The sequence below is a fragment of the Genypterus blacodes genome, unplaced genomic scaffold (genome assembly GCF_046128005.1).
Source record: "Genypterus blacodes isolate CSIRO-AG114 ecotype Tasmania unplaced genomic scaffold, CSIRO-AGI_Gbla_v1 ptg000062l_1, whole genome shotgun sequence".
NCBI classification, from domain to species: Eukaryota; Metazoa; Chordata; class Actinopteri; order Ophidiiformes; family Ophidiidae; genus Genypterus; species Genypterus blacodes.
This window is the reverse complement of record NW_027466874.1, coordinates 1,048,512-1,073,426: the sequence shown is the minus strand read 5'-3', so window position 1 is coordinate 1,073,426 and position 24,915 is coordinate 1,048,512. Positions and strand designations below refer to the sequence as shown.

Here is a 24,915-nt window from a genome sequence, read left to right as displayed (position 1 = left end):
CCAGTTTTGTCTTGTTCAGCCTTGGTGGAGGTGTAAACTCTCTGTCTAGTTATGACCTCCTTCACCTCTGTTGTTCTCTTCTTTACCAAACAACAGAAAAACGAAAGGATCACCACAATGTGCAGCAGCAACATCATGACCGCAGTATTATAAAGTTCTTTCAGGGATTTTGGTGAAAAAATGTAATAAGTGAAGCATTTTGTGTTCCTATCCTATGGGGTTGTGTTTTTTCAAGTTTATGAGGTTAATGTTAATCTAGACGGAGTGGCCCTGCATCTCAAAGCCAGTCTGGGTCGGACAGAAGCTAACACACCGAGGTCACGATGTACGAAATGTGAATTAACGGCAATATTGACATTAAACTCTCATAACGGCACACAGCAACTTATTCAGTCATAGTGCAGATCAACCCGTCAGCTTCTGTGTGTGTGTGTGTGTGTGTGTGTGTGTGTGTGTGTGTGTGTGTGCGTGTCGCCTTCAGGTTCAAGTTGCAGATTGCTGCTTGTCTGTCTATTTCCCCTCCACCCCTTCTCATGCCCCCATCCCCCCTTCACACACACACACACACACACGCGTCTGTCCAGGGCCCGCCCCCATGTTTACATTCCCCGCTCCATATTTGGATGCCTCAAGGTCCTGGTGCCTTTCTTTCCTCTCAATGTGCATTATGTGTTTTTGCACAAACTCCTTAAACCTGCATGTGAGTGCGAGCATGTGTGTGTGAGTGTGTGCATGTGTGTGTGTCTTTGTTTGTGTGTGTGTCGTGCCTGCATGCCTGCTGGCTGGTGAATGATCCACCCGTCAGTGCCTCCCTCATGCACTAAGAATGCACGAGTGCACTGACTGCACCCAGAGTTACCTGGAGAGCTGCGGGCAGGATGCAGGGGGGAGGAGAGGAAAGGAAGGGAAGGGAAGGAAAGGAGGGGACGAGGGGGCAACATTTCAAAACGGCAGCAAAGGCGGAGATTCAGTGGAGAGCAGGAGTGATACAGAGAGAGAGAGAGAGAGAGAGAGAGAGAGAGAGAGAGACACACACATAAGACACAGAGAGAGAGAGAGGGAGGACACTGGGGGGCTATTAGCACCTTAAGAGAGGAATTTCCCTTGCTTGTCTTTGCTGAGACGGAGGGAGCAGCAGAGGAAGAGGAGACCTCTCAAACAAACTGCTCTGCCTCTATTTTATCCTCCTCCATTCTCTCCTTTTTCCCTCTTCCCTTCCATCTGTTTTCGTCCTCATCCTTTGCGTCCTGTCCTGTCCTGTCCTGTCCTATCCTATCCTCGTCCTGTCCTCGTCCCTGCCCCTCGCTCTTCCTCCTCTCCTGTCATCTGTTTCGCTTTTCCTCTGCTGGACTCCGTTGGGACTTCATACACGGGAGGCTTCATCCGGTTACTCCTGCGCAGTGAAAGTTATTCGCTCCTGACTGCCGCTCTAGTAAGTTGCTCTAATAAGCTGCTGCTCTCTCACGCCGTCCACGTAAGTCTGTCTGTGTTTGTGATTTGATGTCTTTTTAGTGATGAGAAGAACTGAGGAATAACATATTGTGTGTGTGTTAAGTTAAAGTTTGCAATTTTTAAGTGACATGGTGTGTTTATCAGTGTTTGTGTGTGTTTGTGTGTGTGTGTGTGTGTGTGTGTGTGTGTGTGTGTGTGCGATTAGACCAGCTGTGAGGTTTTCATGCATGTCTGGTATTTGAGTTTTATTGCCTTTCAACTGAAGAGGACGTGCTCAGCAGTGGTTTGTACTGTGAGTGTGTGTGTGTGTGTGTATGTTGTTTCAGTCACTGTGCTGTGTGAGCGTTGATATAAAACCTTCTTATCTTCTTATCGTCAGCCTGTAGTTATAATTTCTGTCTAGTCAAGATGTTTCCCAAGTTTGTAACCACAGCAGGAACAGGGAGTCAGTTAAAGTTTAATTCTGTGTGTGTACGTGTGTGTGTGTGCCTGCACGTGGCCCTGTGATCAGCTCTGTCCGGCCCCAGGTAGAGCTCAATGACAGACACGTTCCTGCCCTATTGTGACACCAGAGCCAGAAAGTAACTAAAGTACTAGAGGAGGTTGAAGGTGATGGTAAAAAATAAAATGTTGTTATTTTTCCTGTGCATTTTTAACCCTCTAAAAATCCTAAAATAGGTAATTATCTGTTTTTGCAAATTAACTCCTCATTTACAAAACTATGTAAAGGATAAGTTCCTTTTTTAAGCTTAACACTGTTCCATCATTGTCTCTTATGTTGCCAGTCCTTCATGTTTGACCTCATACACGTAAAGGAGGAAGTTGTATTACATAAGCTGGATGTGAGGGTGTGACTTAAATTTGTAACACGTATGAGATGATGCAGCAATAGTTGAACTGGCTGACATAACATTCTTCCTTTTACTGTCTCTGCTTGTTTATGAAGTAAGTTAAAGGCAGGAATTCTACCTGTAATTGAGTTTTTTTCCATTGTGGTATTACTAATTTTATAGAAGTCGCCACCGCAAGACACACACAAACACAAATGCATCCACCAGCTCCACACAATGGCGCTCTGTGCTCTGTATGCGGAGTGTGTCTGGGGTGCAGCAGGTGGTGTGTTTGTGTGTCTGCGTGTCACAGTGAATCACACGCTGTAGCCGTGTGGGTATAGATCACATATCAGCCACGGGCAGCCACAACTCACTGTACCTACCTGCATGTGTGGGTGTGGGGTTAAACTCGGGCACGTTGAGAAAATCAGCTCAGTCGTTACTCCAGATAAGTGCTGGAATTTTCCAGGTTGGGATCAATAAAAGTCTATCTATCTATACTTTCATTGGAACCGCATATTGCGACATTTATTGCCTTCATTGCAGTACAATCAAAGTGAAACTGCACGTAACTATACTGATCGTGGGAATAAGATTCATCTGCACACGTTATTAAGCATCATGTACCTGCAGCAAATGGAGGAAACTTGTTCATCTTCATCACATATTTGCCTTAGGATAGTTAATGTAACCATAGCGACACACCTCTGATATGAATTATATATATTCATATTCTGTGTCTTTTCCACAGGCCTGCCTCGAGCCCTTGACCCTGGGTTTGGCCCCGTGTATGCCAAAGTGAATAAGAGGAGCGTTGAGGAAGGCGCTTCGTTCTGGCCGACCCCTAGCAGCCCCACCTGCAGTGACCGCGCCCCCTCTGCCAGCAGCGACTCGGGCCTGTCAGTCACCTCGCAGGGCCGAGCCACCGCTTCCAAAACGCTCAGCACAGGGGCCGAGCGGGACGGCTGCGCCCAGGCCAGGGAGCTCGTCTCTGGGCTGGACCCGGAGCCGGCCCGGCCTCCTCTGGAGGTCATGACCGACCATCCCAACTCCGGTGGAGGGGAGGGGGACATAGCTGGAGACCAGCGCGGCCTGGGACATGCTGTCAATGGATTGACTTTGTCCAGCGAAAGGGAGACGGATATTTTGGACGACGAGGAGGAAGTACATAATGAGGTGTCCCTTTCAGTCTTAGAAATGCTGAACTCCAGCAGCATTTGCTCACTGTCCTCTGAAAACCTGCCAGAGGTTCAGCGGTCGGTCCAAAGCCAGTACGCCACACACTCCTGGATTCAACAGCAGCAGATGGCGGACATCACAACACATACAACACACACAACACGCACATCACGCACAACACGCACAACACACTCAGGTTACCTCTCTGTGGATGGGGAGGAGAGCAAACCCGGTCCCCTGGTAGCTCCTCAAACACCGCCCAGAGGAATCAGCAGCAAGGATGCAGTGGAGAGAGGCTTGACAACTGAGGCTGGGACACACAACACAGACATTACACAATCCACACAGTCCACACTATCGTCTTTGTCGGAGACGGCGTGCCAAGACGAGGAGCTGGACGAGTCCATAGAGCAGCTGAACCAGCTGATTCTGGACCTGGACCCCACCTTCATCCCCGTTCCCACCCGTTGTGCCCCCCTGTCCCGCTCCGCCTCCCTGCACAGCAACGGCCTGAGCCACAAGGGACGAGACCACCTGTCAGGTGAGACCAAGACAGAGCACGACTATAGATGTACTAACACCACAGTGGAGACTACTGCCCTGTATTCAGAGTACTAACACAGGAAACGTCAATTAGTATTACAGCTTCACTTCCATCCATACATCCACTCTGTACACCTGTGCAGGGTCATGACGGGGTCATAGGCCTTCACAGGGGTCAATGAGCAAGAGGAAGCATACAAACACACACACACACAAAATACACACGTGAGCTCTGTGTACATGCACACACACTGATCCATCTTAGACAGAACCAAAATGTTTACATGAGCTATAAAGTCCATTTATAATCCCATTTACACATAAGAGACTCGACAAGACTCGACACACAAGGGTCTCTCTCTGTCTCTCTCTCTCTCTCTCTCTCTCTCTCTCTGTCTGTGTACGTGAGTCAGTGCACGTTTCTTCACGGTGAGGGACATAAACACAGACTTGAGCAGGAGAAGTTGGTCAGTGGCTTCACCACCCCCCCTGCAAGGTACTACCACCTTGCACTACTATATGAAGTGAAACACAGTACAGTGACACGACAAAGAGGATCTGAGTGTTAAACACAACGATCGACTGTTACACCACAACCACGGAACATCCGCCTGAACCAAGAGGCCACAAATACACACACACACACACACACACACACACACACACACACACAGACGAACCCTTAAGATGCACGATGAGAGGGGTGGAAATGAACTCAAGTACTGTAAATGTTTGTTTCTTGAGTACTTCACTAGTATTTCCATTTTGGCAGACATTACAAGGTTCCTCTCAGAGGGAAACAGTGAACTCCACTGTGCTAATACTGTACGTTTCACCCTCTACATGTATCCTAACTGCAGTTACTCCTCTAGTTACTCTGCGTTCTGTTATTCCCTCTTTCACTTAGATACAAATTGGAACATTTAGTTTGAACATTTATTTTTGAGTATTTTTCCCAACATGTATTGCTACTTTTATTCACCCAAAGTGTACTTCATACACTCGTACACATACAGAAGGTGTGTGTGTGTGTGTTTGCTAAAGGTGTGGGGACGTTCCTAGATGTTCTTGCTGTGCTGTGTAAGCAGAGTGAAATCAGAACATCAGTGTGTTTGAATGTAAACACACAGAGGAGAGAAATGTTACATAATGAAAACGGGCAGACTGAAGCTCAACGTGAGGTTATGTGATCCTAAACATGACCGTATGAACACTTTAAAGAGGACATGAAATCTTTGCTTCAATAAGAATGAAACGCACTGATCCTCTAAGATGCTTTGTTTCTCCTCTGGACGAGTCTTGAAGGACCTGTGGGACCTGTGGGTTGGACTGTTTGGATCTATCTCTACAGGCATCAACCTAAAGTTCTGACAGTTTGACAGTTTGATAGTGTCCAGCACACACTGTCTTCTTCCTCTGAGAGTAACTCAAACCAGAGTCCTGTGCGTCCTCGCTGGTGCTGACAGGATGTACGACTCTCTGTGTCTTTAAATCAAAGCAGTTCTGGCTTTGCAGGGAACTTCCTGCTATTGTCAAGGAATCACAAACACACACACACACACACCCACACACACACACACACACACACACATTGTGTCATTGTTACAAAAGTCCAGACTGAAGACTCAGTGCTGTAGTGTCGCTCACACTCTTCACCAAAATGTCATCTTAGAAGTTCATTTTAAACTAGAACTGGTTTATGACATAATGAGGCTAAGTCACATCTATCTTCTTCTTCTACTATTTGTCACCAAGAGGCCCTGTATGTTTATCTGCACAAGATTATGTCAGCTACTTCACGTCATGGGGCGACATCACACGAGCTGCAGACTGATGAGAGAAGACACCCGGAAGTTACTATAGTATAGAGATCCATGACAACATACAGAGGGTTCAGGGTCAAAGGTCATAGTTACTATCGGTTAGAGATCCATGACAACATACAGAGGGTTCAGGGTCAAAGGCCTCTTGCTGTCATCCTTATACGTCCGTCAGCCTCCATACACACAGTATTTAAATTAGTTTTTCCAAATCATCCCTAAAAACATAGATATCAGCATGCAGCAGCACTTGACCGCGGGCGTGGCTCGCTCTCGCCTGCTTTCTGTCCATGCCTTATTTCATTCCCGCCCTGACGGCACAGATGACAGATTTACGCTCCGTCGTGTCCGGGGGGAAAGACCCCGCAAGAGGAGGCACATTTCTGCGCTGACCTTCGTCCCCGATTCATTTTCTGCTGAAGGACTCTGGGGTCATAGGTGGATGAGTAATGCCGTCACTTCCCAGCTCCCAGCATGCAGAGCAGCTGCTCCATCAAAGCCAACCTCGGCCGGTGGCTCACGTGGGAGCTCCAAGCGGTCAGGGCGGCCTCGTGGGTCTTGAATCATGTCCATCTGGGGGAGCTGCAGCCGTGTGTCAGGAGGGGTTATGTTGCGTTAGTGCTGACAGTTGACCTCTAACCTTGTGTTTTTGTACGCCGTTGGGTCAGTGAAAGGTCTGCAGCTTTACTCTTCAAATCATGGAATTTTGACACAGGAAATGGGGCGTGTGTGTGTGTGGATTTATGTAGGTCGGAATGTGTGTGTTGGGGTTCGGGGGGATGGGGTGGAGGGAGTGAATGCTGCTAAAACAACAACGACTCCACTTATTCCAGTTATTTTAGCCTCTAATTGATTTGTCATCGTCTTATTTTCTTAATGAAGAATGATTTCTGTCTGTTTCCACTATAAATTAATCTGTAAACTACAAAAATCTGTTTTGGAGTGAAGTAAAATGTAATATATGTTCAAAAACGTAGCTAAATACATTGAAAATGTGTCTTGTATTAACGTTTTGAAGCCCATAAACCTAAGCACACACACGTCTCCATGTGGATCTGTTGATTAAACAGGCAACAGTGAATCAAAACTCTGCTGAAGCTCACAGATTTGTTCCAGAAGTGGATCGGTTCAGTTCGCAAATCATTTCCAGAAGGAGATTTGGTCGCGGCAATTTTAACAAGACAAAACAGTAATAACAACACAGCAGCACAGACACAGGAAACACTAGTTAAATTTTAAGTCCCTGGTTAAATGATTTGGTTTCATTCATGCGTTTGATGTCCTTCACAAAGCTTGACTGAACATCACATGCTTGTTGTTCAGAGCTCGGCCGTCAAAACTTTGTTTATTTAAACGGGCTCAATTTTGTTTCTATATGTGCTCGTCTGTCATCATCTCTTGAGTCAGCGGAAACAATTTTTGCTTAATCTTGGCACGAATTGCAATAATCAATGGCGACATCAGCTTGTGTTTGACTCAATCCATCGTCACCTAGGCTCAGGACTTATCAATCTACCCTTCTCTGCCTTCATACTGTCAGGACTCACTTAGGAGTAGCTCTTCTCTACAGTGTGGACGTCCTCGGGGTGTGTTTGTAACTCCCAACGCTGTGTGTGTGCGTGTGTGTGTGTGTAGGTTGTGTTTTCCAAGGTGATGTTTTGAGGCGGGCTTATGTAAGCGATCAGGAATGCCTTTGAAGCCAGACACAACTCGGCTCATCCTCTGGGCTGCGTATCGTCTAAGGTCTCCTGTCTGTGTTGCCGTCAGCTGGGCCCGATCTGCTTTCATGTGACGGCCAAACAATGAACACAGTAAAAGTCGCAACATTTACCCAAAACCCTCAGGAGCCTGAAGTCGTTTTGATTTTAGCTTTCATTGAATTTGTCTTTCATGTGCAACACAAAGCCCTCAAACTAAAGTTTCATCTGCTTCATGCGACAGGAAGACAGAGCTGACAGGAAATGATGCCTCAAAAATGGCGTTTTCTTCCCGTAACTATCAAAGAAGAAAAGATGAAAATGTCTTACGATGTCGTGACGCTTGATGCAGACAGCTGAGATAAAAGAGTCCCTGAACATGCGTGCTTACCTGCTTCACGCTCTGTCAGGGACCAGCTGACGTCAATTATGAAGCAGTTCTTAGAATTGGATTTGAACTGAGACCTTTATTTTGGCGGGACACCGTACATCCGACGTGGCAGCGGAATGGAACGGACTCAGCCGCACGAGATCACCTCCAGTTTGCTCAGACAGAGGGATCCAGCGGTTCCAGTTGTTGCACCGGTGCCTCCCATTGGTCAGTCTGGGGCTAACCTGCAGGTTAGCATGGATGTAGCGTACCACAACCAACAAAGCGTCCATCATTTTCGACAAAGACAAGACCTTGTATTTGCGTTTTAAGGGGACATATGAAGCAGGTTTCCACGTCCTTCATAGATATTTCACATAATCTGACATAAGTGAAACCTGAGCACCGTGTGTGCGAGCCCAGAGTGTGTAAGAGGGAACGGACCAATCAGAACCCAGCTGTAACCCCGATGGACGAACTGAGTACTGCATGTTCCTGTTAAAGAAATCAGAACACTGCACCAGCGATATGGGTGTGTGTGTGTGTGTGTGTGGAGGTGTGGATGTGTGTAAAGTTTTGTAGAAGTCTGAGAGTTTGAGTGTGTATGGGATGAGGCCCAGCAGCCGAAAACACACACACACACACACACACACACACACACACACACACACACACACACACACACACACACACACATCTCTAAAGAGACGGGTGATTGTTCCAACAGATGTTTTTCCGACGAACCCCATGATATTCCACCATCTGGTCACAGTGCAGTGTGCTTAGTCACAGGCTCTGATGATAGCACACACACACACACACACACACACACACACTGGAGTTGCCTACAAACAGGTCGAACAACAATCACTGTCATCAGCTTAACTGCAGAGTGGAGTCACAACATTGAGTGTTCACAGGTTCATGACTACTTCCTCACGTTTACTCCAGTACTCCTCACTCTTTCCATACATTTGTAAAAGTACTTGAGTACTTTTCCTCTGTGGCTCTGTAGCAGAGGAACACGTGAGCGACTCACATTACAGATCAGACTCGCCGTCTTTGTCTAAGTCTGGTGTTTCCTATCTGCCTCCCACATCATTTCCCATCAGCCTTTGCTCTCTCTCTTGTCTCCTCTGCCCCTGCAGGTTGGAAGAAGCACGGGCAGGTCAGCGACGTGACGGACTACCCCTGTCTGCAAAGCCCGGGGTGGAAAGGGGGAGGGGCTAAGAGCTCCTATAGCCCCACCCCCTCACCTTCACAGGTAACAACAACAACAACAACAACAAAAAAAAAGCTCCCTGTTGCCCCTTCTCCCAGCTATCTCTTTGCAGCAACACACAGATCATATGACTGATGTCCTCGGGGTGTGTGTTTGTAACTCCTAACGCTCTGTGTGTATGACCTCATTCAATTCAAAAAATGAAATGTCATTGTTCATTCTCCTCCACCCTCTTTGTTTTTTGAAGCGCGGTCATCTGCACAAATCCAACAGTGTGAACTTCAGAGGACAGACCCCTCTGATGGACACTTCTGACCTTGTCCCACCCACTCCAGCCTTCCCAGTATCTCCTCCAACACCCTACGGTAAGACTGGCGGCGTCAGCACACACACATTAGCGTGGTGTGTTTGTGTGTGTTTGAATGTGTGTGTGTTTGGAGTCTTATCAGTCCTGTGTTCCTTCTCTTCCCAGTGAAAGGTTTCTCAGAGTTTTCCCAGCTCAGCAGTGGAACACAATGGGATCAACACAGCTGGACACAAGGTACACACACTGGGACACACTGGGACATCTGTCAACAAAGCAACTTCACTGAAGTGCAACTTTTTAAAACAATTTAGCAGTTCAGCTCCACAAATGCTGACCGACTAAATCAGTGAATGACTTAAAGTAAAACAATAATCCTGTGTGTGTGTGTGTGTGTGTGTGTGTGTGTGTGTGTGTGCGCGCGCGTGTGTTTGTGTGTGCGCGTGTGTTTGTTTGGCAAGAGCAGTGAAGTCTTTAACCCAAACACTGTCGATCTGATTGCTGTCAGACAGGGTTCAACAGAAAGCTGGAATGTTCTCCCACACACACCCACACGAACACACACACACACACCTGGCCTGTACTTTGTTGCCATTGCTGTGTACAGTATGGGTTTGCGGCTGTGTGTGTGGTTTTTTTACACCACACAATTAAACCACATCAGCTGATGCTCGATGTCCACTAATGTCTATTAACAACAGTTGACGGTTAAAGAGGAAGAGACCATTGCTGGCAGGATGTCCACTCACTTCCTGTTCTGGGAGGGGACAGGAGGAGAGGGGAGGGGCTTCTGTTATGTAGCTGGGACATCCGGAGGGAGGAGGACGTGACACAGCTGCACTGCAGCAAAGATGTCAAACCTGTGACCTGAGCGTGTGTTTAAACGTGTGTGTCGCGCTCCTGCTGTTGTTTTTGGTCGGGTTAATTCACCTCAAAATACGTATAGATTCAATAGATTATTTAAAAACAATTGTGCAGATTTGACCATCAAGATAAGGAGGTAAAGTCTGACTACAAATCTCTCAGTTCCTCTAATTTGACCCCCCAGTTTGACCCACAATCAGAGCCGAGCACCTTTAAAGGCCTCAGGTCCGCTGTTTATGGTAAACAGGTCTGTCAGGTGGCAGGATGGAGGGAGAGCTGATGGACGAGAAACAGCAGCTGATCCTCCTCTAAGCTGGACGGACAGAAGAATGAACAAAGGCCACTGAACATCTTTGACTCACTGCTGTTTTTTCGGGGCAGACAAGTATTTCCTGCTTCCCACGTGAAGGCAGACATCAGGCTGCCACACAGAGCTGCGCTGTGGAGACAGAGCTCCCTAAATCCCCTAATTAAATATGTTTTGTTTTGTGTTTACAGTCTTTTTGGTAATCGCATTTTGACCCTGGGGCTTCACACTGACCCCTGCAGCACCATCGTGCAGGGGGGGTGTGGGGACGGAGCATTCAGGGAGCCCAGAATGTTTTATGTGCTGCTGTTATTAAGAGTTTGAGCTGTGATGCCAAGCAGATGTTTGAGGTTCATTTATAGAAGCACAGACCCTATAAATCACTTTATTTACTGCTATTACCACAATTCATCAGGTCTCCTTTGTTGTTGCTGCTGTTGTTTTTAGGATACATATTTGGACATTTGTAGAATTTCTAACACAAAAAACTGCACATTTAGATTAAGTTTTGATTTCTGGAATTCTATCCTAAAATCAAACTGAAAATCAGGAAATAAATCAAGAATTTATCATCATTGCTATAATTATTATTATTATTTTCATGATTGTCTGTGCTGCAGACGAAGTTGCTGATTCAAAGGCAAAAATCATTCAAACTGTGGGAAACAAATTCCCAAGATTATATGTTTTGTGCATTGTGTGTATTTGTTTGTGTCTGTGTGTATCTGTGTGTCGGCGCAGCAGCACCGAGCAGTTATGTAACAACATTTCCTCTGTGGCCAAAGCTAAATAAACAGCGTCGTGGTGCAGGAGGGGCAGATGGTCCCCTCAGCCAAACACTTGACTGTCTGAAGCACAGGGGTCAAAGGTCAGGAGAAAGTGCAGGGGAATGTTACGGCGAGTGGGAGGAGGAGCTTTAGATCATTTGTTGTGAGGAAGGATATGAAGAAGAATCGCACGGCGAGGTTGGGTTCAAGCCCCTGATTCAGGACGCTGAGATCCGATCCCATTGCGGCCTGGATCAGACCTCAGTGGGCGAGTCCAGCCTTCCTCAGCGCCCTGTGGACCATCATCATCCATTCATTAAATGCCTAATTTCATTCTTCTACTGCTCAAATAACTTCATGAATGAGAAGGAAGAGGAGGCGGGGCTAAGTTTGCAACTGGTGGGCGGGGCTTGATCAATGAATGATAAGAGATAATCCTGTATTTGTCCCACAACGGGGAAATCCACAATGCGTCTCAGCTTTGCATTTAGACCTGTACAGCTATGACTGACATCCCATCACGTTGGCTTCTGATCATTGCATTAACACGTGACCTCATCATACAGATAAACAAACAAACAAACTACACTGGCAAATGTTTGTAGACATTTGAGCTCTATTACCAGCCGTTGACAGATGGACTCGTGTCCACTGCAGCTCGCTTCCTTTGACACTGAGGTTAAATTAAAGCAGGCAGCACATGCTTCCATTGAAACTAATGTAAACTGAAGACAATTGAATTAAGAGCTTTATGGTGTAATTTATGATGTGCTAAGACGAGACACATGGCAGGAGACGTGGTCACTTTGTGTCTGCATGCCTGTGTCTCCCAGTGTGTGTGTGTGTGGGGAGCAGATGGTGGGAGTTTGAGACACATGCCCTGACAGAGAGGCCATAGACACTCTTGATCAACCGCCCCCCCCTGCTTCCCTCTCTGGCCATAAAAGGCCACATGTAACCTTTGACTCCCCTGGAATCCATTTTGATTGGGAGAAAGCACTCGCAGTGGCCCAGCAGGAACAAAGCTCAGTGGTCAGCCGGCGAGAGAGGAAGAGGGGAGGGGGGCTTATGTAGACAAGGATGAAGGGGGGGGAATACTTCTCCTCCTCCTCTGTCCCTCCCTCCATACAATTCAGAGCTAAGCGGTGGCACAACAAGCTCGGAAACAACCGGCTTCAGTTTATTTTCCCATCTGGGGACAGAAGGAGTTGGGCATGCCGACGCTCTGATCAGGACCAGGACTCCTGAAAAGCTTCATTCAGTCGGGGGCTCCGATTGCTTTTTCAGCAGCGGACCTCTGCTAGCCAGTTTCAGTCAAGTCGGGAGGCAGAGCGTCCCAGGGAGAGAGAGAGAGAGAGAGAGAGGGAGGGAGAGAGAGAGAGAGAGAGAGGGAGAGAGGGGGGTAAAGAGTTCGGGGTAAACAGGAAACGGGAAGGGAAGAAGACCATCCAAAGTGCAGGAGAGTTCTGTGAGGGTGTCACCATGACGACTTCTCTCGGTACGTATAGGGGTGCACATGCTTGTTGTTGATGGATTCTGCTGTAGTGTTACTTGGCATGTGTGTGTGTGTGAGAGAGAGTGCCCTGAAGTCTTATTTTCTTTAGAAACAAGGTGAAAATCACTGGGTTTGAAGATATTTCAAATCTATTTTTTTTTCTTTCAAAAAGTAGATTTATATCAGAGAGAAGTTGAAGTAACCAACCCACAACTTTTAAGACTCAGTGACAGACAAATGTGAGTTGATATGTTCACATTATAAGCTTAGGTGTTTTATGTGTTTATTTATTTATGAAACCTTAAACCTTTAAACATTTTAACTTCTTCACTCTAATTTCTCAGTGATGTTTCTGTTATCATCACTTTATGAATCCTGTTCTTTCTCTCTCCGTCTGTTTTCTTTGAATATGTTCAGCTTCGTTTTACATTCTGTTGCTTTGTATTTTGGTCTCCATGCTTATCAGTTTTTAAACCTATATTGTGCTTTGAAATTACAATTTAATTGAAATGTAAAGCGATTTCAGTGGTATCGTTTTTATGGTAACTGCTATAGGAAGGAAGGTCTGATTGATTGGTGATTGACTGATCAGACTGGGATCCTGTCTCTGTCTCTATGTCTGTCTCTGACTCCGTCTCTTACACTCTTGTACTTTGTTGACAGACGTTGAGGTTCTCTTCTCCATTATCTCTCCATCACCACTCTTCCTCCTTCACTCAGATGCATTCTTCCCTTTCAGCCTCGTTCCCTCTTGTTTTGTCTCTGTTTTCTGCTCATTCTGTCTCTTGTTGACACAACGTTATCTCTCCCTCATGGGCTTTTTAAGGAGTGCACATACATGCACAGAAACACTTCCCTCTCTCCTCCACGTCTCTGGAATTTGTTTCTGGCATGCCTGTGTGTCTGTGTGTGTGTGTGTGTGTGTGTGTGTGTGTGTGTGTGTGTGTCTGTGTATGTGTGTCCACTCTCTCTTCCACCCCCTCCACATCTTTCTCTTTTGAGCAGAAAACGATAAACTGCTCCATTGTCTCTGCCTGCTGCTGCTGCTTTGGTGGAGCTGGCTGAGATGCGCTGGGCAGTGGTGTCCGTTGTGTCTCAGTCGTCTCCTCCTGGGACAGTGAGATGGTTTGTTCCACTGCTTTGTGAATGATCTCATCCTGTAGAAGGCGATCCTGGCCTCCATCGTGGAGTCATGGAACTCTTTTTCTATTGGTGGTTAACCAAAGAGGCTGTTTCTCCTCTTTTTTTGCACCACTGACCTGGACTGATCTGAGCAGGCTTTGAAGGCAGCAGCTTTGTGTGTGTGTGTGTGTGTGTGTGGTGGTGGTGGTGGTGTGTGTGTGTGTGGGGGGGGATGTCAGAACTGAACGTTACTGTGTGACATCATCTCTGGGGTTCAACCTAAACACACAGCGTAATGCTACACTTCCAGATGGACCACAAATAAACCACAGCAGAGCGGAACAGACCAACATTTTGGGAAGTGGATGTTTATAGACTGTTTGTAACAAGGCAGTGGCAGGGGCGCACTTTGGGACTTTGGGGGGCCAGAGGCAAACTCAGGTATTTGACCCATTTCTCAGCCTTTTCCCAAGCCAACACAATGTTGGCTTTCAAGGCACAAACCTTTGATCTTGATCCAAACTATGGCCTCATACAAACAGCACAGATGAATTATTTACCCATTCTGAGTAGAAGTGGAAAACAAGAGGAGTACTTTGATTCAGATTTTAAAGGTTAAATATAAAAGTCAAAGTCAGGTAGCGAATGTAGGTCACAAACTTTGCAAACTTTCATGTGACACCTCTGGATACACTGAGAGACCTCCGCCCCTACCCCATGCAGCTCTGACCTAAATCAAATGAACACATTGTTGGCACACAGAGGTGTTGCGGTTGCTAAGAAACCTGGCTGTCAGTCAACTGTGTGCCAAACAAAAGCCATATACATGATCAGAAATTGAGCAAGAGCTCCATGAGGTTTTGTGTGTATTTTTACAGATACAGATACAAACACAGTGTGACTCGGTACACGTTTATGTGAGCAGCAGGAAGTTGTCAGCCACCATGTGCCCATGTGCCAGGTTGGAAAAAGTGTCTAATATTGTACACAGCATAAGGTTACTGACGTGTTACTTAGAGATGCTGCACAGATTTCTGCTTTCTCAGAAATGTTTCACAAGACAACAGGAAGTATAGGGGTCAAGGCACAGCAAAAACAGCAAGTCTCAAGGATGGAAAATGTTGACAGCAAAGTCCAGATTGTGAGGACCAAAAGGAAAGAAGGAAGCAAAGACGGAGGATCCCTGAGGATACAGCTGAGCTTATACAAGACAACCAGCTCGCAGCAAGTCACAAAAACCACTTGTCTCTAAGATGGCAAATCAAACTACAGATTAACATCAAAGTTAATAAACATTTCAGACTGCCTGATATCGTTTCGATTCCAAACCATGACCGTAATGGAAGGCGGCTGGTGTCTCATATCACAGATCCACAGTGTCAGGCGAGGAAGAGGGAGGATGTGAGGCAAAGAGAAACCTTGCGACGTCCTTGAACTGTCTGATAACGCGAGCAAGACTTTGTTATTGTGACAAAGTGAAGTTAAACAGTCTTCACCCTCCTCTCTCTCTCTCCCCCTCTCTTCTTGTTTGTTGTGCGCTGTTGTTCTTCACTCCCTCTTCTCTGGCCTCATACCTTCTCCTCTCCCCTCTTGCTCCATGGATCCGATGAAGCCGTCTGTCCAAACAGCAGCGCGGACAGGACAGAGGGATGTGATTTACTGAGGACCTCCTGCTAGCGTCTCCTCTCTATGGAACAAAGCTCTGCGTCTCCACTCAGCAGGATTTGAGGTTGATTGATTTTTACTGACATGGAGATGGAAACGCTAAATACCTGATCACATTCCAAAGCTGAGCTATCCTCAAATATACAAGATTCCCTGAATATAACGTCCAAACTGGGCCACTGACTGAGTGTTTTCTGCTGGTCTGGGTTTTACCTTCAAATTTCACCCACTTAAATGAACTTTGTAAACATCACCGGAAACTTTGCTCTTATTTTAAAACTTATGAGGAAGTCAAACATTGAGTCCACATGAAGACTCTGGGCCTCAGGTTGATGTCATGACCTCATTTGGTTTCTCGTTCTTTTCTTCTTTTGCCACATTTCCCTCTGCATTCCCCCGAGAGGCTAAAGTGTATGAAGGCTGTGGACAGCTGTAACAAACCATAGACCTTAAGACCTGTCAGCCCAAGTGTGTGTGCGTGCGTGTGTGTGTGTGTGTGTGTGTGTGTGTGTGTGTGTGTGTGTGTGTGTGTGTGTGTGTGAGCATTCCTGTGGTCAGCAGGGAGTCTGTAAAACCTCTTTACTCAAGCTAAACTGTATGCCCATCATTGTCTGTGTGTGTGTGTGTGTCTGTGTGTGTGTGTGTGTGTGTGTGTGTGTGTGTGTGTAGGCTCACTTCTCTGTACTTTGACGTCGCTTGGCAAGAAAATGTTTGTATGCATGAGTGTGAGCAAAGTGCGTCTTTGTCAGGAGCAACAGAGAAGCTCTTCAGCCGCTCTGCACATGTGACCGCTGTGAGCTTTGCATCTTTCTCTCCACTTCTCTCTGTTTTTCTCTTTCTTTTCATTCCATCCCGATGATGCAACAGCCTCAGCAGCAGCATGAGGGTTGAAATATGAGGGGATATCTCCAGATAACTGCAGCTGGGCTTTATAGATTAATGGAGCAGCGTCTGGGTGAAGGTATGCACATGTAAGGCTGTGTGCTGTGGGGCTCTGGGCAGTGGTGCCCACATGGGTCTGTGCCATCTGGAAGTGGTTCTGCTCCGTTCTACCCAAACCAAAGAGGCTTTGTTCTGAGCCGGAGCGAGCGAGCGGCTCCAGAGTAACGGACAGAAAAACAGAGCGGAGAACATTAAAGCGGGAATCGCACAGCAAAGTGTGACAACGTGAAGAGACGCTGCAAGGTATCAGGGCTGAGCCACCTGTGTGTGCGTGTGTGCGTGTGTGTGTGTGTGTGTGTGTGTGCGTGTGTGTGTGTGTGTGTGTGTGTGTGAGTGAGCATGTACATATGTGTGTCTATTGCATAATTTGCACATATGAATGTCTGTACATATATTTGTGTGTTCAAGTGTGTTTGCTTCAGCACTGCATACAGCACAAGACTCATCAGTGTTTCTGTCCACAATAATAATAGTTCTCCAACTTCTTATATGAGTTCTTACCAAAGAAATAAATAATTTAACACTGTAAGTACATTAACAAATGCATTACTTGTTTTTTTTTTTTTTTTTTAATGTAATTCTAATTGTGAGGGTTATAGTCCCGTTGCGTTCTGTTGCTCTGTGTTAGCCACGCACCTGCTTTGCTACATTAACTACAGCAGCAGAGTCGACCTGCTAGCTAGCTCCATCGTCTATATAGAGAAGGGATGTCTGGTTGTCTTGCTGCTTTTCATTGTATTCGCTTGGCGAGAGTGATGGCAATGCTAGCAGCAAGGATAGCTTACTGCTAGGTAGCAATGCTGCTAACTCTTGGTGAGGCGAAACAAAAAAGCGACGTTAAGTGAATTGGCAGCTTGAGTTCCGCGGATGACTGTTCTGATATGCTCAGAGTTCAGAGGTCGTGGTTCATGGTTCTGAAGGCTTGTTCACAATTAAACCATCACTCCACTTCTCTGTCTGTCCGTGCAAATATTGCCTTTGTTCCTTTGAGCAACAAGCAGGTCATTAAACACGCTCTTTGATGATAGCTTTGGCGTCGCCAAGGCTAATGACAACATTAGCTTGCGTAGGGGTTAACAGGCGCTGAGTCACTTTCACACAGAGTTCAGTAGTTTGGGTCGTTCCTGCTGTAGCTGAGAGATGTGAGGCTCCGTCTGCTCTGCTCTGGTCTGAGGTCACTGGAGTGGAGGTCATGAGCGGTGGGGTCAGGGTGGGGTCAGGGTGGGGTCAGCCTCAGTTCTGGCTGTTCTGTAATTAGTGGATGAGCTGAGCTGAGGAGCAGCAGATGTGACAGAAACCATGGGAATGTCGAGCTGTGAGCCAAGGGAAATTAACGTTTTGGCTCTCTCTCTCATCCCAATCATCCCAGAGAGACGGACAGTGACTGTGGGAATGTTTGGGGAATCCTGCTGTCTTCGGACTGTCTCACTTTGTGTTTGTGATTACGACTGCTGTCCCAAAGTACAAGCAATATGAGAATAGAATCGTGTAGAAATGTTGCCAATATCCATAACGTCTCATGTCAAATGAAGTTTCAGCAATTACGTTCTTTCTGATGGCGTTAACGTTCTTCTTAAATTATGAAAACAGTATAATATAATGATAGCATTGGAATGAAATGAAATTTTCTAAATATATAACTGTAGAAATGTGCAGAAAGTTAAAGGAAAGAACGTTTATATATTTATATATATTTGGGTGAAGTGAAGGACAATGTGCACTGAATCACCCTTAAATAGCTTCACTATGTTCAGTTTAACTTATTCGTCTCAACACTGATAACACATTTCCAAACACCAATTACCGACAAACAAACTGATACATGGGGTACTCCTGCAGTAATTACACACACAGATACTGCACATACTGGGGTAATAAGCTACAGTACTTACACACACAGATACTGCACATACTGAGGTAATAAGCAGCTCCTCATAAATTCACGCTTGTAGATATATGATACAGCGTGAATAATGTTGGCACCAATGCAATATGGGTGGGAAACGTTTGGGCGTGTAATGTAATCCTGCCTAAAATGTGTGTGTGTGTGTGTGTGTGTGTGTGTACCCCCACACATGGCCCAATGTAATGACTGCTATGTAAACTATGCAGACAGATAAATGTACATTTGTACTAATCCAGGCGTGGGATAGTGTGTGTGTGTGTGTGTGTGTGTGTGTGTGTGTTCATGTGTCGCTGGTTGATGTATGTATGTATTTTGTCCTGTCTGAATGATTCCAATGCAGTAGTAGACCTGATTTTTCCTTTATTTAATACCTTGGAGAAGCAGGTGGATTTTGTTTCAAGTCAAAAAACATTTGCAAAAAATGTAGCTTCACATTCCTGAAGTGAGAATATGAGCCAGTAATCAGCTCACTGATTCCATTGATCTCCTTTCAGTGTTATCTATACTTTCAGAAGTTCTAGAAGTTCTTTGTCGGCACGTGTGATTATATAATCCACTTGAGCTGATGTTGCTTGTTCAAGGTCAAGTCCAGATTCCTTCATCTGAAAGAGTCTGAATGGAGGGAAGGAGAGGAAGAGGAGTGGAGGGGGGATGGGGTGAAGGCAGAACAAGGAGGTCTTTATGACCCAATGACTCATGCTGCTCTACAGGCCTGCTGGTGGCCCGAGGACGCCTGAGGAGGCCTGCCCTCATGTTTGCTGAATGACACACAGTGTTATCGGAATGTCAGAGTGCCATGTTAGGATGTATGGAAGCACACTCACACTCACACACACACACACACACACACACACACCCTCAGCAGCATATTTTCGTCTCTCTCTCTCTCTCTCTCTCTCTCTCTCCCTCTCTCTCCCTCTCTCCCTCCCCTGCCTCTCTCTGTCATTTCTCATTCTGTACTTTTTTCATCTGAAAATGAGAACATTTTTTCACTGTTTCATATTCAAAATTACACTGAGTGGCGCTGTAGCACTGGACAAAGAAAAAAAAAAAGAAAAAAGGGGGGGACGGTTACTGTCCTTACCCAGTGGTTAGTCCCTTCACGGGCATGAAAGCTGCCACCACCAGGTGCAAATCGCTCCATAAAGCTTTTAGCAGAGCATCAAGACCAGAAATAGAGCATCACATCAGAGAGCAGAGAGGCAGAGCGGTTAACAGAGCTGGAAAATTAACGGTTCAACAAAAGACCAAATTCCTGTCACTGATGACAGGCGTGTTCCTCTTCTTTTATCGCACACTGACATTCCAAACAAAGGTCGCTCAGCAGAAGCAAACACAAGCGTCAGTCGTTGGTTAGACAGATATTATTTACATTAAACTGACACTTCCGGGGAATTTTTTCCAGTTAGTTTGTGCATGAGAGCTCACATCCTGTTTGTTTAAAGGGGGTTGTGTTGGTTTTCTTAACGGTTCCTTTTTTTTTTGCCAGGTTCCCGCAGCTTCCTGGACAGTATGAACCACGCCGGCAGCTCCGCAGATGGAGAGCTCTTCAGATCGGATGTGTCCGTCACTCCGGCGTCCTGTCAGAGGATCTTTGGCTCCATGTGCTCTGTGTCTTCAAGTAGCCCCCTCCCACACACAGACAGGTATACACACAAACACACACACAGGGGGTACACCACAATGGAGGTTTGTAAAACTGCACAGGTGAATCTGTTTGACTAACCTGATCAGACAAATGAATGCGTAAACTTAAAAAGTTCTGATCCTGACCCATGATTCAAAGCTGCAGGCTGAATAGTGACCTGAACCCAGATCCAGTTTTCCCAGAGATCTGTTCTTAGAAGAGAAAATCCAGGATTTACCTGAATTCCAATTCAACAAATCCAATTAACTCACTAATCCTGCTTTTTGGAATGTGCCTACCTGCTCCGATTCAAGTTCATGAACCATCAAAAGCTCAATCATCTTAAGACTTAAGTATAATAACAAGACCTGGAGACTGAGGTTCCAGAGGAATTGGGTCACTTATCATTGTTTTTTTTGTAAATTAGAGCATTGAGAAGATATTTGCTGTTTGCTTATCAGATCTTTGAATGAACCCTTATGAGCCCACTTTTTATTTCTTCTGAAGCACAAAATCAGATGTTTACACCTCACGCCATAATGACACTAACCCTCTGCTCCTCTGCAGCTCCACCCCACCTCCAGGGTGGCAGGACAGAACCACAAACTCCCAGAATTCCCTGTTTCAACCCCAGCCGTCACCTCCTCTCAGCCTCAGCTCCCCCAATGCCCACAGCTCTCCCAGAGGGGGCCCGAGGATCCAGGGGGGCCCAGGGGCCCACAGAGAGACAGATAGCTCAGACTTGTCCTCATTGCTGTTGGGGAACGGAGGCCTGGAGCACAGCCTGCTGGAGGTCATGGAGGGCCTCGGGGACCTGGGCCTGGGGCTTGGGGAAGGAGGCCCCCCACCGCTGCTGCCTGAGAAGAGGAGGACGGGAGAGGGAGGAGAGTTTGGCTCCCGCTCGCCTTCACTAAGTGGATTTTCCAGCCCTCGAAGTGGCAGCAGCCTCAGCATCCCCCTGTCATCCTGCATGACCCCTGACCCCCTCAGAGGACTCGGCGGGGCCCCATCACCTGGAGCAGGTAAAGCGCTCTGTGAGAGTGATGGTCCTTCTTTCTCTGTGCCATTAAGATTTCAGTCACAACTATGACCACAACTATGACAACTATGACCACTGTGGACAAAGTATCTGGACCAACAATGGAGATAGACGTATGCAGAAGTAATAAGGATTGTAAAGCTTTGCCTAGCGTTCCTGTCACACGTCCATGTTGTCCATGTCCTGTGCGCATGCAAGATATTTACATTACTACTGAGTTTGCAAATCACACTATTGTGTTTTTACATACATCATAAATAGGAAATAGCAGTCTTTCTTTGTAATGTAGTGTAATCTAAATCACTTGGTTTTCATATTTTGCACAAATGAATGGAGGTGCAGAGAAGGAAATGGAAAAATCCAAAGCTCAACATCATGCAGTATTTGAAAGCGATGACATATTCTTCAGTTAAAGATCTAAAACATCTTCCTTCACCTCTTTCACTTCTTCTCCCGTCATATTTGTCATATTTGTCATATTTGTGCCACCGCCGGCCTGGCAGCTAATGCAGAGGTTTGATTTGTGTCTTACAGATCTGGGCAGTAAGCACGACAATGTGAAGTTTGTTCAGGACACTTCCAAGTTCTGGTACAAGCCAGACATTTCCAGAGAACAAGGTAAATATTGGAATTGAACAGGCGAGCCTAACGGGCACTGCAAGGCTGATAACGTGCCCTTGTGCAAAGGGTTCCTCCATATACAGCGAGAGGCCGGACGGTTCTAACTTTAGCTAATCTTTGTTTTCCTCCCTCTGACCTCCAGCCATCGCCGTGCTGAAGGACAAAGAGCCGGGCTTTTTCATTGTCAGAGACAGTCATTCGTTTCGTGGGGCGTACGGATTGGCTATGAAGGTGGCCACGCCCCCTCCTTCTGTGGTGCAGCAGAGTAAGAAAGGTAAGAAGAAGAAAACGCGGGGGATACAGATACCGAGAGAGGAAGTGCGCTATCGTTATTTTCGTTTAACGAAAATAACGTTATGATAACGAGATAACGAAACGTTTGCCAAAGATAAGCACATAGAGCAGCAACGGCCTGGCAGAAGAGTGAGAAAGTATAAGGAGGTGACATCTATCATACTCAGGTTCAACAAAGACAACAACAAACAAACAAAACCACACAGCATGGAGTTTGATTGCAAATGATGTCTTCATATTGATCAGTGTGTCACGTTTCTGTTCGATCAAGGCTTATGGACATTAGTATATATAGATTTGTCCCGTGAAGTTGATCTCATTGTCACAATAATGGAATTAGAAACACATTATCTTCTTTTTTGTTTTTTTTTGAAAGATTGATGGCTGATCAGGACAGTCTGGTATTGAGCCTGCAAATTAAGAATTGTCTTTTGGGATCATGTTAAAGTTGAAATATTACAGTAGTTTGTGCTTGTTCTCTGTCTGTCCTTCGTCGTCTCTCTGCAGCAGATCTGTCCAACGAGCTGGTGAGACACTTCCTCATAGAGTGCACGCAGAAAGGCGTTCGTCTCAAAGGCTGCCCCAACGAGCCCTACTTTGGTAAGAACTGTCTCATCTGTTATTCATGTCCCTCTTTACATTAACATTATAAGTCTCTGCATTTAAAAAATAGGCAATTAGAAGCAGCAGTCCGTACAATTACTTTTTAACACATTGAAGTAAGCTTACTCAGAAAAACAGATCGAGATTTCGCAACTGTAAATTGGTCCCATGCCCCATATGACATCACATGACATCGTAGCTGAAGATGACCATAGTGGGATGTCGTGATGTCATGTGATGTCAAAGGTCATATGTGATGTCATGTGATGTCATATGGGATGTTGCGACATGTCATATGAGACATCTTGAGCTATTGGGACATCTTGAGCTATGGGACTACTTGTGTTTAAATGTATGAATGGAACTGTGTGTTGTTTATTTATTGTTATTTATTGTTTATTATTTATTCATAGTTGTTTATTCATAGTTGAATGCTGTTACTGTTCAAAGATTCAGGCACAGCACAAATGCATTTTGTTGTATTATCATGTACAATGACAATTAATGCTATACTATTCTATTCTATTCTATTACGCAATGTTTCCGCTCACTTTTTCATCATTCAAAAATACCATTACAAGTTAAAGTCCTACAAAATTGGTTTGATGAATATTCAAAATTGTACTTAAACAAAACGTCTTTTGCTTTTTGTGGCGCAATATCATGGACAGTTTGTGCTGAACATTGTCAAAGTGTCCAGTCTTGAGGCTGACGCCTATAAGCAGCTGAACTCCTTCGTTTCAGCATCAAAGCAGCAGAAAACAAAGGCAGCACAAAGTGCTGGCAGTGACTTCACATTTCCATGTGCTGACTTAAGGATTTTATCTCAGCCAAGTGTGCAGTTTGCTCCTTGCATCCATCTTCTAATGATCCACCACTGTGACCCCAGCGAGGTTACTACAGTGAAGCAGCGGATGAGTCAAATGTTGTCCTCTGGCGCCCTCTAGTGGCCAGAAGTGGCATGTGCAGTTTACTGACTCACTAGTTTTTTCTCTTTATGATGAGAAAATTTGTTGATAAAATGTTCTTGACACTTTGATTCACTTCTCTTGACAGGAAGTCTCACAGCCCTGGTTTGTCAGCATTCAATCACTCCACTGGCTTTGCCCTGCAAACTCATCTTACCAGACAGAGGTGAGCGTTGAGTGTGTTTGGTCAACTTTTCTGCTAAATAGTACTCTCTCATTTATTCTTGCATTATTATTAATTATTTTGAAACTCCAATCAAACACGTCTGTGTTTGTGTGTGTGTATGTGTGTGTGTGTGTGTGTCTCCAGACCCAGTGGAGGAACTGAGTGACTCATCTACACAAACAGCCACCAACTCAGCAGCTGAACTCCTTAAGCAGGGAGCAGGTAACAACTACAAGAGAGGAACACAATCCTGCCAATGTTAAGGACATTGAAACAAATCATTCAATGCCCCACAGACTGATGAACATGGGAGAAAACACACATTCTTAAGAATTGATAACCCTGGTCCTTATTTACCATGTACGTTTTTACCACCAAGGCAAATTAAGTCATTGCTGGCTTTGGTATCAACCTTTACCAAGGTGCAGCAGGTTTTCACGAACAATACAAGATGTGACAAAGGCGATCTGAATTATATCTTAAAAGTTAAAAATTCTTAGAAAACATCATTTGTATGTCATAGACAACCATTCAGACGACTTGTCCTGTGTTAACATTGGGTTACCACTAGATGGCATCAGGAAAGAAGACTGTGCACTCTTGATATGGATATCAGTGTACCTCACACTCATATTTCAGCCTTAGCCTGGATGAAAGACAGCTCAGAATCACAGATTGAGCTACTTGTCATCACAGCAATTTCTTGCCTCTAACCTACAATCAGCATATAGCCCGACTCCTCTCAAGTTGATCCCACAAATTCTACCAGGAATTTGGTTGTCATGATGGATAACCAACTTACCTTCAAGGAACATGCTGCCCCAGTCTCTTGGTCATGCAGCTTTGCCCTGTACAACATCAGGCACATCAGACTTGTCTGAGTATGGGGCACAGCTCCTGGTACAGGCTCTTGTCATCCCACGCCTTGACTTCTGCAATGCCTCACTGGCAGATCAACCAGCACTTGCATTCACTTCAAATGATCCAGAAACAGCCCAAAATAGCACACGTCACTCCTCTGTTCAAAGCCCTCCATTGGCTACCAGTTGCTGCTTGCATCAGAAACAACTCCTTCAAAAATAGCGTCCAATATGGCACCTGAGCTGTCA

At 45.7% G+C, this 24,915-nt stretch overlaps 1 protein-coding gene across 3 annotated transcripts in view; it reads left to right on the top strand.

The window, feature by feature from the left end:
* The window catches only part of tns3.2 (tensin 3, tandem duplicate 2), a 37,031-nt gene that overhangs the window by 9,678 nt on the left and 2,438 nt on the right, over positions 1 to 24,915 (top strand). For 2 of the 3 annotated variants that reach the window (XM_076154357.1, XM_076154359.1), the window contains 11 exons: positions 3,037 to 4,005; positions 9,043 to 9,158; positions 9,364 to 9,481; positions 9,589 to 9,657; positions 19,978 to 20,134; positions 20,683 to 21,137; positions 21,689 to 21,772; positions 21,918 to 22,049; positions 22,577 to 22,669; positions 23,729 to 23,806; positions 23,951 to 24,028. In XM_076154357.1, coding sequence (XP_076010472.1) covers positions 3,037 to 4,005; positions 9,043 to 9,158; positions 9,364 to 9,481; positions 9,589 to 9,657; positions 19,978 to 20,134; positions 20,683 to 21,137; positions 21,689 to 21,772; positions 21,918 to 22,049; positions 22,577 to 22,669; positions 23,729 to 23,806; positions 23,951 to 24,028 — 2,349 coding nt within the window. The remainder of the gene's footprint in view (positions 1 to 3,036; positions 4,006 to 9,042; positions 9,159 to 9,363; positions 9,482 to 9,588; positions 9,658 to 19,977; positions 20,135 to 20,682; positions 21,138 to 21,688; positions 21,773 to 21,917; positions 22,050 to 22,576; positions 22,670 to 23,728; positions 23,807 to 23,950; positions 24,029 to 24,915) is intronic. The other variant, XM_076154358.1, reaches the window with a different exon arrangement.